The sequence below is a fragment of the Pseudoliparis swirei genome, chromosome 6, assembly GCF_029220125.1.
Source record: "Pseudoliparis swirei isolate HS2019 ecotype Mariana Trench chromosome 6, NWPU_hadal_v1, whole genome shotgun sequence".
In the NCBI taxonomy this organism is placed as follows: domain Eukaryota; kingdom Metazoa; phylum Chordata; class Actinopteri; order Perciformes; family Liparidae; genus Pseudoliparis; species Pseudoliparis swirei.
The window spans coordinates 4,955,273-4,968,738 of record NC_079393.1 but is presented as its reverse complement, the minus strand read 5'-3'; the positions used below and the strand labels follow the sequence as shown (position 1 = coordinate 4,968,738).

Below are 13,466 nucleotides of genomic sequence, written 5' to 3'. Positions count from 1 at the left end.
TGCAGCTCGTGTTCTCACTAAAACTAAGAAAAGAGATCACATCACTCCTGCACTAGCTGCTCTGCACTGGCTCCCAGTAAAATCAAGAATCACTTTTAAAATTCTTCTCTTAACGTACAAAGCCTTGATTGGTGATGCACCATCATATCTTAAGGAGCTTGTAGTACCATATTGCCCCACTAGAGAGCTACGCTCACTAAATGCGGGACTACTTGTAGTTCCTAGAGTCTTAAAAAGTAGAATGGGAGCCAGAGCCTTTAGTTATCAAGCTCCTCTTTTATGGAACCAGCTTCCACCTTCAGTCCGGGAGGCAGACACAGTCACCTCATTTAAGAGTAGACTTAAGACCTTCCTCTTTGACAGAGCTTATAGTTAGGGCTGAATCAGGTTCACCTGGTCCAGCCCCTTGATATGCTGCTATAGGCTTATAGCTGCCGGGGGACGTTTTAGGATGCACTGAGTACCTATCTCCTCTTTTCTCTCTCCTTAAGGATGAATTTTCATCTCTCAATCACACGTTACTAACTCTGCTTTCTCCCCGGAGTCCTTGTGACTTCACGTCTCATGGGTTCATCGGACCCTATGAGACGGCATAGATCCTATCTGCCTGATGGATCATCGAGGTCTGGGTCGTGGAATTCCTGCTCATGACTACGCCACTGTCCTGTTGAGACTCCGCCCACTGTTGAGACTCCGCCCACTCCTCCTCCCCACCGCCATCTGCCTGATGGATCGTGGAGGTCTCCATCGTGGAATATGCCTACTATGAACTATTCATACACTCTGTCATATTCATTAACTCTAAATCTGTCCTTCTGTACACATGACATCTATTGCATCTGTCCATCCTGGAGAGGGATCCTCCTCTGTTGCTCTCCTGCAGGTTTCTTCCCTTTTTTTCCCCCTGAAGGGTTATTTGGGAGTTTTTCCTGGTCCGATGTGAGGTTTTGGGGCAGGGATGTCTATGTGTACAGATTGTAAAGCACTCCGAGACAAATTTGTAATTTGTGAAATTGGGCTATACAAATAAACTGAATTGAATTGAATCGTGATTCAGTAAATACGGCCCTTTAAGCTGATTTAATTCTTATTTTATATTTCTTATTGTCAAAGACATACAGGCAACAATAGACTGCAGGCCAACCAGTGGAAACGTGTTTTTTAATGAAGCTGCAGTTACCACGATGCGCCAGCAGGGGGAGCTCTCTGACTACAGGGCGCTCCTCGTGGTTTGAAGAGCAGTTAGACGAGTAGGAAACATCTCAGAGATATGAGAAGTCATCAGGAGGACGAGCTAAATGTGTTTGGTGCCACCTTTTTATTAAACATATAAAGACACAGAACACCTGCTACTATTCATCACCTTTACATCTTCTTCTTTTTCTTCATATCCAACAGCCCGTTACAGTCTCGTCTTCATCATCCTCCCTTCTCTCTCCCGGGGACCTGTTTGGTATGTGGCTGAGCGCTCTGCAGTCCTCTACTGCGCCGTGGAGGTTTTGTTTGTCTCCCCCCCCCCCCCCCCCCCCTGTCCTCCAAAATCTCTGTGGAGTGGTTACCACGGCAACAGGCTTGCTCCTATAAGCCATATCTGGAACGAGGAGGAGAGGAGAGGAGAGGTCTGCAGCATTACGCTGACATGTTGAGGAAGGGAGGGAGGGAGGGATGGAGGTAGGGAGGGAGGAAGGGAGGTAGGGAATGAGGGAGGAGGGAGGGAGGGAAGGAGGAAGGAAGGTAGGGAAGGAGGGAGGGAAGGAGGAGGGAGGGAGGGAAGGAGGAAGGAAGGTAGGGAAGGAGGGAGGGAAGGAGAGAGGAAGGGCGGGAGGGAGGGAAGGAGGGCAGGAAGGAGGGAGGGAGGGAGGGAAGGAAGGAGGGAGGGAAGGAGGTAAGGAAGGAAGGGAGGGAGAGAGGTAGGGAAGGGAGGGAAGGAGGGAGGTCGGAAGGGAGGTCGGAAGGAGGTAGGGAAGGAGAGAGGAAGGGCGGGAGGGAAGGAGGTAGGGAAGGAAGAAGGTAGGGAATGAGGGAGGAGGGAGGGAGGTAAGGAAGGAGGGAGGGAAGGAGGTAAGGAAGGAAGGGAGGTAGAGAGGAAGAAAGGTAGGGAAGGAGGTCGGGAGGAAAGGAGAGGGGGAAGGAGGTCGGAAGGGAGGGAAGGAGGGAGGGAAGGAGGGAGGTCGGGAGCGAGGATGCATTCAGGACCTCCTCCTCTGAGGGAAGAACCAGATTCCTCACAGCTCCAAACACTCTGCGGTCTCAGCTGCGTGTCGTCATAGCAACGCAGCAGAAACACAGAGGACATTGTTCCCTCGCTTCATGGAGACGATGAGACGACGACGACTCTTCCTTCAGCGGGACAAAGCTCTCGTCAGATCCCTCGCCGAGTCGAGCCGACTGGACCGCTCCGAATATCCAGGTTCATATTCAGAGTCCAGTGAAGAGGTCATCAGCCGGCCGTGGCGTGCGGAGGCGGAGCTGAGGTCAGTCGGAGGAGAAAGTCGTTGTGAAATCTGGCAACATTCTATATTTTGGTCGGTGTCAGAACCTCCCATGAAGGGAGACACAACATTCCCATAAATGAATTTAATATTTCAGCTTCAGCATCTTGTCTCTCTCGTTCCTCCTGAGGCTTCAAAACATCTGCTTCACGCGAGAAGACGAGTTCACAGCTCGTTATCTGAGTCACGTCTGTCTATTAAATGCTTTAAAAAAATGTCATTCACATTTTCTCAATTAAAATTGACGGTCAAGAATGAAAAAGTCACTGATACGTATAATGATGTGAATGAGTGTGTGTGTGTGTGTGTGTGTGTGTGTGTGTGATTTTTTGCTCTGGTTAATTACATCACCAGCCCCTTTGAGGTTAATTTATAATTTTTGATTTTGGGCTGCACAAAATAAACTTTAATCGATTAATGTAATTGAATAAAGTAAATCTGACAGACTGACAGGTCCTGGCCTCGCGTTCCCGTGGTAACGGCCCGTTTCTTCTCTCCAGTAAACATCGCCACATGACACTATGCCACCACGGCGTTACCGTGGATACCTAAAGCTTGGGCTTCACGCGCTCCCACCTGGATACGTAAAGATTGACGTCTGATCGGCGTCGAAAAAAACCCCAACCAGACTCAGCGCTGGGCCGGCCAATGAGAGACGGACAAGAGCAGCTCCTTAAATAGATGATGTTCTTTAATAAAAGACATGACAGTGGGACTTTCACGAGGAGCTGGAAGGACATTGCTTCAGTCGCTTACAGTACAGAACCCGGCCCGTGTGTGTGTGTGTGTGTGTCTGTATGTGTGTGTGTGTGTCGTGATAACGTTACATTCAAATACACTCGAAAAAACGCTGGAAAGAAACACACGCACGAGATGGGAGGAGGGACCGAGCGCCACAGTGAGGGGGAGGAGTCAGGTGGAGCATAGGACATGCAGGAAGGGGGGGGGGGGGGGAGGAGCCAGGTGTGGTGGGCTGAGGAGCGCTTTGGGAGAAGAGCCAAAGAAACCGAGCGAGTCTCAGTTTAAAGATGGAGACCCCTCCAATGCTTCTTCAACGGCGTGTTCTGGGCCTGGGGTTCGGTTTTAAAGACAGCTGCGTATAATATGTGTCGATTATATCATATAGAGTTATACTGAGGGGCAGATAAGCTAAGGACACAGATATCATATCATATCTACATCAGAGCGGGGAGTTTGTGCTCATGTGTGTGTGTGTGTGTGTGTGTGTGTGGGGGGGGGTCAAGGACCAGTGTCTACTTGAATTGGTTGCCGGGTGGGGGGGGCACCTTGATGTCCTGGCCCTTCTCCAGTCTCTTCTCACACTCGATCAGGTAGTTGACGCCATCGACCACCGTCTGCACCAGCTGGACCTGAGGGGGGGGGGGGGGCATCACACGTCGGTGCCGTCATCATCTTTTAGTATTCAAAGAAGAGTACGATGGAGTACGAGGTCGCACATTGCAACCGACGTAAGAACCTCCCCCTGCTGGCCGAGCGGGTCGTTTCAACGAATCCCCCTGAACGCACCACGCCGGTCCTCGACAGGTCCGGAGATGATCCTCTTATACATATATTCTATTTGTGTTCCGGTTCTATCTTCTCGTCTTAAAGGTACGGCGTGACTGTGAGAGTCTCTCCGGGCGCGGAGCAGCTTGTTGACGTCTGCACACCGCCCGCTGCCAGAGGACGGACACCTCTAACGTAAACACTCTGACCTCGAGGAGAGGTCCACGGCCTTCTGGAGGAACGCCTCCTCCCACATGGAGCACGGATCTCCTCTGAAACAGACGTCTGGCTGCAGCTCTCAACAACAACAACAACAACAAAGGATGTTCTGTACTTATTATTGTCCTCCTGTTGCTCCATCTATGAACTCGTCGACTCCTCCCGATGCTCAGTCTGGACGGTGGAGGACGACAGCAGTGAGCGGTCAAGTGGCTGTTGGGCGTCAGACGGCTGTAACAGCTCCACTCATGTGGAGGATCCAGACTATTTTGGGCTTAATTCCTCTCGAAAGACAAGACCAGATTTTTTTATGGTTCTTAAGATTATCTTACAACATTCTCCTCGTCCATCCGGACCACCGTCAACGATCCGACATCCGCTGCTCTCCTGTTCATACATATGGTGACCAATGCATTTCCAGGACTTTAAACCAAATGTACATGAACAGACATTTTGTGAAAACTCGGTGTATACATGAAAAAGTGAGAAGATGTCGTATTTAAACGAACAATGAGAATATAGCACATTTTTCCATGACTTTTCAAAAACTTTTGGGACTTTTCAAGGCCTGGAAATAACCATTATTTAAATTCCATGACCTTTCCAGGTTTTCCTTGAGCGTACGAGTCCTGTTTGTTAGATGTGGGTTTCTCTGGGGATTTTTCCACTCGTCAGGATTCTGAAAAACCTTCCGGAGTTGGCCCGGCTTCCAGTTCCCGACTCTCAGACGTCTCTCTGGATCCACGAGGAAGTCGAAGAGCGACGTCTCTCGAGTGACGCGACTGCCAGAGAGAATTAGACGAGCGCTCATTTGCATTCCGCCCAGAAACAGGGGAGCGCCGTCTCCACCGAGCCTCCAACGTAACGACAAGAAAATAAGCGACCCGCACGCTCACAACAATAGAGAACAGCTTCCATTGTACCAGACTGCATGTCTCAGTCTGGACAAGAACTCTCCTCTCTTCGTCCTCTTCGTCCTCTCGCTACTCGTGTTCCTTGAAATCCAACTCGTTGACCCACAACATGAATACATTACGAATGTCTCCTAGGTGTCTGGGGCTAACTCTGCGGGGGGGGGGGGGGGGGGGGGGGTCTCTCCTACCTCAGACAGTCCCAGGCGGTCCAGGTTGGAGATGTCGAACACGCCGCCCACAGCGGCGGTGTCCACGCCGCCCGTCCCTCGCTTCTGCAGACGCAGGTTCTCCAGGATCTTGGTGAGGCGGGCATCCTGGGGGGTTTGGGGGGGAGGAGTTAGTCCATACAGGTTGAAAGCACTTTGAATGAATGAGAACGGCACAAACAGCTCGTTTCCTGGTGAACACGATCAATACAAGTGGACAAATAAAATCGGATTCAGACATTTTAACCGTTGCACAACGTCATTTTCAATGTTTAGGAAAACAGATTAAAAGAAACTTGACCTTTTGTAATAGGCCTAGAATACGTGTTGTAGTTGGCATGCATGTGCGACCATGATGTGTAAATAATATTCATAAAACATGAGAAAACACAATGAACTCTGCTGATTGTGCTGCTTCTGGAGAAAACCCCCAAAGAGCACACATGTATTCTCTTGATTATGAAACACTCTGACGCCTCTCTGTCCGTCCCAGCGGCTGCGTTACCTTGCTCAGCAGGGGCAGCTTGACGTGGACCCCGGCCCTGAGGCCGGTGCCCAGGTTGGAGGGGCAGGTGAGGATGTATCCCAGACGCTCGTTCCACATGAACTCCCAGCCTCTCTCCTGGATCAGGTGCTCCACCTGAGAGAGAGAGAGAGAGAGGGAGATAGAGAGAGAGAGAGGGGGGGGCGAGAGAGGGAGAGAGAGAGAGAGAGAGAGAGAGAGGGGAGAGAGAGAGAGAGAGAGAGAGAGAGAGGAGAGAGAGGAGAGAGAGAGAGAGAGAGAGAGGAGAGAGAGGAGAGAGAGGAGAGAGAGGAGAGAGAGGAGAGAGAGGAGAGAGAGGAGAGAGAGAGGAGAGAGAGGAGAGAGAGGTGAGAGAGAGAGAGAGAGAGAGAGGGAGAGAGAGAGAGAGAGGGGGAGAGAGAGGGAGAGAGAGAGAGAGAGGGGGGGAGAGAGAGAGAGAGAGTTTGTGTTTCATTCATACAGTCTCTGACCTGTTCTTGAAGTTGATTTCATATTTCTCAGAGAGTTGTTGACTTGTAGGACTGTTCCGTGAACTCCGGTAGGAGTGGACTGACACACACACACACACACACACTGACAGTGTTGGACTTAAATTGCCTCGAGGTGCCTGAGTGCAACAGCACCAGATGTTGCGATGCTTTGGGGGGAACTTGGACGGCTTAGATAAATAATTTGTGTTTGCTCTGCCGTGTGTTTGTGCGTCTTTTTGCAAAGACGAGTACAAGCTGTTTTTAAAATATTTTTCTCCGCATTAAACCCTCCTCCTCTTTTGCTGATTTAAATCGCGACCGATTTGTTTCCGACAGCTGCCGACGTTAAGGTGCTCCGCCCGAGCCCACGGTGGTCCACTGAGATCCAGTCAGTGGGTTAAACCGTGCACAACTAACACCAGGCGGCTGCCAAACAGCCACACAAGTAAACACGGTGGATAGAGGTCAGAGGAAGAAGCACGAGCCCAGCGTTACCTCCAAGAGGCCTTTGCAGAACCTCTCGAAGACTCTCTTCATGTTGCCTCCCTTCTCCATGGAGATGACCCGGGTGTGGTCCTCCTCGTTGACCCAGACCAGGAAGGTCTTCTCGTTGTTGTGCCTGCACGGAGAGACGCGACATCCATGTTTACCATCCCCGAGTGCGAGGGTCATTTGTTCTCAGCGTCTTAAAGACAAGTTCTGGGATTAGGATATTCGTTATCTCAGCTTTAAAAGTCACGCTTGTCACACTCGTAGCGTTTCAGATCTTATTTTGAAGGGAGATCTTCTGTCAAATGCAAATGGGAAGATGCTAGGAAGAAACGAATGGCCAAAAATATATTCTGTGCTGTAAATATTCCTGGCGTGAAGCAAATTATTCATTCGGATTGTCACAATCTGCTGAACACGTTCACGCTCCCGGGAGGAAGCATCGGTCGGATGTTGATGACGCACACGTGACGCCTCACATAACCACCGTGAGCCACGACAAATACATTTTGTCCCCACTGACCTCCTTAATGTCGTTAGAGATTGAACAAGGTAATGGAGATGGCAGGTTGGGGAGAGGAGGAGAGAGGAGCCAGAAGGAATACTTGAATGACAGAGAAAAACAACACGAGGAAGGAGTGTATAAAAAAGGAGTCCTCGCAGGCTGGAGGATGATAAGAAAAAATTTGAGAAAGTGGAGCATGACATTTGGGAAGTGAATCAAAGGAGAGAGGAGGAGAAAAGCTGCCAGTGGACCTGAAAGAAGAGATGGGGGGGGGGGGGGGGGGGTAGTGAAGGTGAATTATTAAGGAGAGGCTGGCTGATACGGAGAGAGGAGGGAGAGTGGTGATGGATTTCGTCTCACGCATAGCATCGAGCTATTCCTGGCCGGAGGGAGCATCGTCAGCATCGCTCACACGCCTCCACCGCAGCTCGGCAACGGGGAGAAGGCGTCGCGATAGTTTTCGTGTCGAAGACGGAAACTAAACAATTAAGTATTCAAAGATTACAGTTTATAAAACATAGTTTGTCTATGTGTTTACAGAAATGGGGGCAAAAGGTTCATATAACTCATCATGGATCGAACTGATGCCAGAATTATCTCTAAAATGAATGAAAATCCCAAAATATGTAAAATAATTTTCCGAGGAGCTCCACAAGGTTCGATCCTGGGTCCTTTGCTTTTGTAATTCACACACGTTTAGTTTTAGCAACTTTATAAGGAGATGCAGAGTATCTTCAAATAGCTACGACACACACATGCTGTATTTCCCTCTCGTGTGGTTATAACAATTTAATAAACAACCCAGTAAAAGAGACAGGAAACGTATTTACCCTTAAAGTCACAGTCGCTAAAGTACAGCGAACAACACAGCAGCCTCAGAGTTATTTATTATATATTTTCGGGACATTAAACGGCAAAGAACAAAACAAGAAGAACAATTAACTTGCAATCTGGTAAACGTATCACTTACCAGATACCACGGGCGTCGGGCCAATCACGAGCCATGCCTGAGCATGTCAGGAGGGGGGACACAGGCTTGTCGAACAGGAAGTGGTCCTATTGTAAATTCAGAGAACAGACATTTTATTCTCAAAAGTGCCAACAATGTCTAACTTGGATTGGACAGCGTTGTCGCAGGGAGACAGAAACAAGACTTCTGAATTCATTGATCTGGTCGATGTCATTTTGGAGAACGCGATAAACGTCTTCTGCTCCTGATTTAGTTTTCTCCTCTGCTGGAACTTAAAGGAAGCACATCCACAGCAGGCTGAACGTCTTTTCAGTGAGTGCATGTGTTGTTTTTTAAGCATAAATAACCTCAGATCTGTACACTCAGCATTAATATCACGTAATGTGCGTATTTCAGGGTTCATACATGTTGACCAATGGATTTCCAGGACTTTAAACCAAATTTCCACGACTAAACATTTTGTGAAATCTCGGCGTGTACACGAGTAAACCTTAAAGGACACGAGACAATAGTTTGATTGAAAGAATATGTATATAATTTTTATTATTATCAAACTGCGTAAATAAACATGAATATAACAAATGTCCATGAATTGTCAAAAAATTTTGGGAATGAATTTCACACAAAAAGGACCGTTTTAAATCCCGTGACTTTTCCGGGTTTTCCATGACCGTTTAGATCTTATTTCTAAGAAGAGTTGTGCAATTTATATTCTTGTTATGTGCATTTAGTGACATGGAAAAGGAAACTGCTCTGGATATACCTGTATATTCCACTTCAAAGTCACTGCCAGACTGTGTACAAAGTTTATTTTCAATACATGAGTGTAAATATGATTTGAGAGATGTTTGTAAGTTCACGGTACAAAAGGCTAAAAAAGGGATAAAAAGAAGATGTATTTCTGTTGTCGGAGTCCAATTATGGAATCATGTTGAAATGGATGTAGGAATGCTGAACTCCTTTTTGGTTTTCAAGGGAGTTATTTATAAAACAATTCTTGAGAGTTATAAATGTGATTAAAAACGTATTTATATGGAAGATGTATGTGGTAGTATATATAAATATATTTTGTTTTTTATTTTGTTTGTTGTTTTTTTCCTTTATTTTATATAAATTTTCTGATTTATTTTGATTTCAATTTAGGATAGGAATTTATAAGTATTTTTTGCTTCTACTTATACCTTTTCAGTCCTTCTCTTTTGTATATTATATAGAATAATATTGTATTGTATTTGGTTTGATTGACTGAATAAAATACACAAACAAATACACAAACAAAGTGTGAGTAAACTTGTGTTTTAGGGCAATCCCCCCCATGTAAAAAGATCCAGTAACTGCAAAACAAAAACCAACTCAGTCATGCGAGGTCAGAAACTCCCATCTTAGGAACATTACTCAACACGTTATTGATTTTTTTGTTCTTGCTTTCGCACGGCAGACAGATTGATTTTGTGAGCTCCTTTTATAAAACATAACCTCTGTAAAAACATTCCTGTGAAATGAAAAAAAAACTGCAATTGCCGAGTCATAAAAAGGGTACCTAAACACAGCACGGCCCCCTCAACTCACGTCGATGAGCTGCTGCTGCTCCTCGTCGGTCATCTGAGTGAGGCTGTAGTACTTCCCGGCCAGGTCGCCGTGCAGCCCGGCGAGGGCGTCCACCACCACCCGCTCCACCTCCCTGCGCTCCGCCCGGGTGCAGGCGGGCGGCAGGCTCAGGCCTCGGATGCTGCGGCCCGTTCGCACCCTGGACGACAGAACGTACCGCGGGTCGAAGTTGCCCGAGTGGATCTGAAGAAACAGGAAGCGGGGGAAACATTCCTAAGTATATTCTTTAGAAGGGCGTCGGTGGTGGTGGAGGTGGCGGCGGTGGTGGAGGTGTGTTACCTTGCTGGCGTCCAGGTCGGTGGGGTGCTTCATGGTGCTCGGGTCGTAGCCGTTGTGCCTCTCTTTGATGATGGGGTCCAGCAGGTCTGAAAATACCTGGAACAGACATGGGGAAATAACAACTTTTATGGATTCATACATATTCCATGTCATACAATCTGGATTTAAGATCCACCTCTACACAGGGAAACACGTCGACGTGCCCAGACAGTGACGCCTTGTGTTCTGCAGGGTGTTTAACCCTTGTGTTGCCTTAGGGTCAATTTGACCCGAATCAATATTACACCCTCCCCCCGCTTTAGGATTAATTTGACCCCATTCAATGTTTAATGTCGGTGTTCTTTCGGTAGTCAACAAACAAACATAAAGTGCCTCACACTTAAACTTGGAAAACAATATTAATTCTAATAATTTTCTGGAGGTTTTAATTGCTGGCGTCAAATTGAACCCAAAGGGTAAAATATGTTAGTAAATATAAAGGTAACAGGAGGGTGAAACATTGAATCGGGTCAAAATGACCCTAAGGCGACAGGAGGGTTAAAGGCACCATGACTACAGAGCTGGTAGAGATCTGTTACGATACGGTCCGGTCTATAAATCTATACGTTTCCGAGCCGCGTTATCACAACCCTCCTCTGACGCTCCCTGCGTGTTGTTGACTGGCCGGCTGCAGTGAAAACCACACCCACATGATCGAATTGAAAGAAAAAAACGACGCGCGTTAAAAATAAATCATATATTGCATCACATCTTTAGGGACGGTGTGTGATGAACTTGAGCTAGAATACAACAACATTAAATATCAGACAAAAAGGCAGCCGCCCAAAAAATAATCTCATTGAAGAACAATCGGCATGGTCTCAAACTGTAATTCATAAATAATGTAGACTGGGATGCAAATGGGACGCATCCTTTAAAGTGGTTTGCCCCGCCCCCCCCCCCCCCTCCCCCGTCTGCAACTTTTAACACTTGTGACTCTTGATCCAAAGTTAACATATTTACCTTCGCATTCTGAGAATACTGAAGGTTATGTTTTGATCGCCGTGTATTTATTTATTTATTTGTATGCGTGTTATTCGCATAAGTTAAAAAGTATTTTACCGAATCGCATGAAATTTGGTGGGATGATTGGTTATTATCCGGGGACCATTTGATTAGATTTTGGGATCGATCGGGTCAAAGGTCAAGGTCATGAAAAGGTACCAAAAAAGTGGCTGCGGCGAAGGTATGCGCTCTACCGAGTGCCCGTTCTAGTTTTTTTATTTATTACATACCGGCTACAGGAAAGAAGTCTTAACTATTTCTGTGGCCTCTAAAGAAAGTATTGAAAATATATTGAAATATCGATGGCGTCCTTGTAATTGTAATAAAGCACATTTTTTATGATGGTTTTCACCTAAAATTGACCATAAATTGACCATTATTTTCGTCAATATTCCAATACCACTTGCAGTACTTTTTATGTACTATGTAATTTTCCAGTTAAAACTTTGTCAATGTTAATCTCATCACTGCAAACTCCAGCCGGGCTCCCATGGGGAGGCCGTGGTCAGCCAGGACACACGGAGATGCGCCCGCCCCCGTGAGCGTTTGAAGAACCGGCACAAACAATGGCGGCTGACCTCGTAAGACTCCTCGTCTCCCGCCACCATGCCGACGGTCTTGATGAAGGGGTGTCCGGGGTTGTCCACGCCCGTCTGGATGGCGAGGTCCAGCGTGTACCCGTTGGGCGTGGCCTTGTCGCACAGCTTGGCGTAGATGGCGGGCGTCAGGCTGGAGGCCATGCAGTTGTTGTGTTTGCGCAGGTCGGGGTACTCCGCACTGCACACAGACACACACTCCGGATTAACACACTGTCGAGAGAGGAGGAACGCCTCTTTGTTTTTAGAGGTTGACCTTGGGGCGTTGACCTTGGGAACAGGGACGACTTCTCGGGGACACGTTACAAACGGCACGTACGCTTATCGGGGTTCCAACCCGTCGGCTTATTATATTATATAATATGTACTTTTTAATTTTCTGAAATGACATTTCCCTCTTTTTGTTAGTAAATTGAATTTAATGAACCTTTGTCTCGCCCTTTTGTTGCGTTTTTTTGGTTCGTTTATTATTAATTTGTTTATTTACTTCCTATCTGTACCAAAAAAAACAATAAATATCATTTTTAATTATAAAAAACAAAGAAATAAGTTATAATTGTTAATAGTTGTTAAATTCTTTTTTTTAAATAACAATAGATAACCACAAAGAAATAAGAATAAAATGATTTGTTTAAAAAAATCTAATAAAACTCTTTTAATGTGTAGACTACTGCCTAATAGTCTTATTATTGCCATCGGATTAAGTCTAAATAAGTATATTTATTATTTTGAACAAAGTTATTATTTTTTATTTTATTTATTACAATTATTTCCCCCCCAGTTTATTTTTAAATTCCCCTGAATTGGGAAAAAATTGCTCCCTAAAAAAATATGAAAATGTCTTCCCCTGCCTTATTGCGACATGTGTGAAGATGTTAAAAACGGCATTAATTTAACTCTGATGGAGAAGACGACCTTTAGACCGTGTGTGTGTGTGTGTGTGTGTCGTTTCTAGAAATGCTGATGATTTTTTAAAAAAAGAGTAAAGATTGATTCTACGTCATTTTAAAAGGGATATGTTGAGGCAAGTCAGTATGTCAACAAACAAAGACCGTGTTGTCGTCGAGTGGCTTTTATCCAAAGACAAAACAACGCCTGAGCCAAGAATGGAATTAAATTTGTTTTTTTGGCATCGCAAAGACTAAAAGTGCAGGAGCAGCTTCGGCTGAGCGGCTCACGGCTTCCTGTTTCCTGCCGTCCGCCACAACATGAGCCCTCCGAGACAATGTCAGAGTGTGTGATATTGCGCTTTATACAATAAACTGAATTTAATTGAATAAAGAAGGATTTTGAAATGTAAAAAATATACAAAAACTGTATTTTATGATTTACACAGAACAATATATATGAAAGCATGACCGATGATGATATATTTGGGTAAACAGATCGATTTTTGTCAACGGCAAAAACATGTATCAGTCTGCTATAAGTTCCGTTCTTCCACGAGAAGATGCAAACGTGTTTTTTAATGTTTTTATTATGATTATTTTCCACGGGATCTCATGCCTCTACTTGATAGAACCACTCGAGGGATGAAAGGAAATGAAATAGAGCGCAACAAAAGGAAAACCCCTAAAGCAGGCTGTCATGTCCAGCGGGGGCCACGTCGGCATCATGGCTGCCCTCAAAGGGATTTAACTGAAAC

The 13,466-nt window shown here is 46.0% G+C and overlaps 1 protein-coding gene across 1 annotated transcript in view; it reads right to left on the bottom strand.

Annotated features, from left to right (window-relative positions):
• Positions 1-3,161: 3,161 nt before the first annotated feature.
• The window catches only part of LOC130195963 (creatine kinase U-type, mitochondrial-like), a 12,698-nt gene continuing 2,393 nt past the window's right edge, over positions 3,162-13,466 (bottom strand). Inside the window, exons 2-9 of the mRNA XM_056417815.1 lie at positions 11,804-12,002; positions 10,182-10,277; positions 9,864-10,085; positions 8,295-8,380; positions 6,826-6,949; positions 5,843-5,977; positions 5,320-5,445; positions 3,162-3,862 (exon numbers count right to left, since the gene is read on the bottom strand). Coding sequence (XP_056273790.1) covers positions 3,746-3,862; positions 5,320-5,445; positions 5,843-5,977; positions 6,826-6,949; positions 8,295-8,380; positions 9,864-10,085; positions 10,182-10,277; positions 11,804-12,002 — 1,105 coding nt within the window. The 3' untranslated portion in view covers positions 3,162-3,745. The remainder of the gene's footprint in view (positions 3,863-5,319; positions 5,446-5,842; positions 5,978-6,825; positions 6,950-8,294; positions 8,381-9,863; positions 10,086-10,181; positions 10,278-11,803; positions 12,003-13,466) is intronic.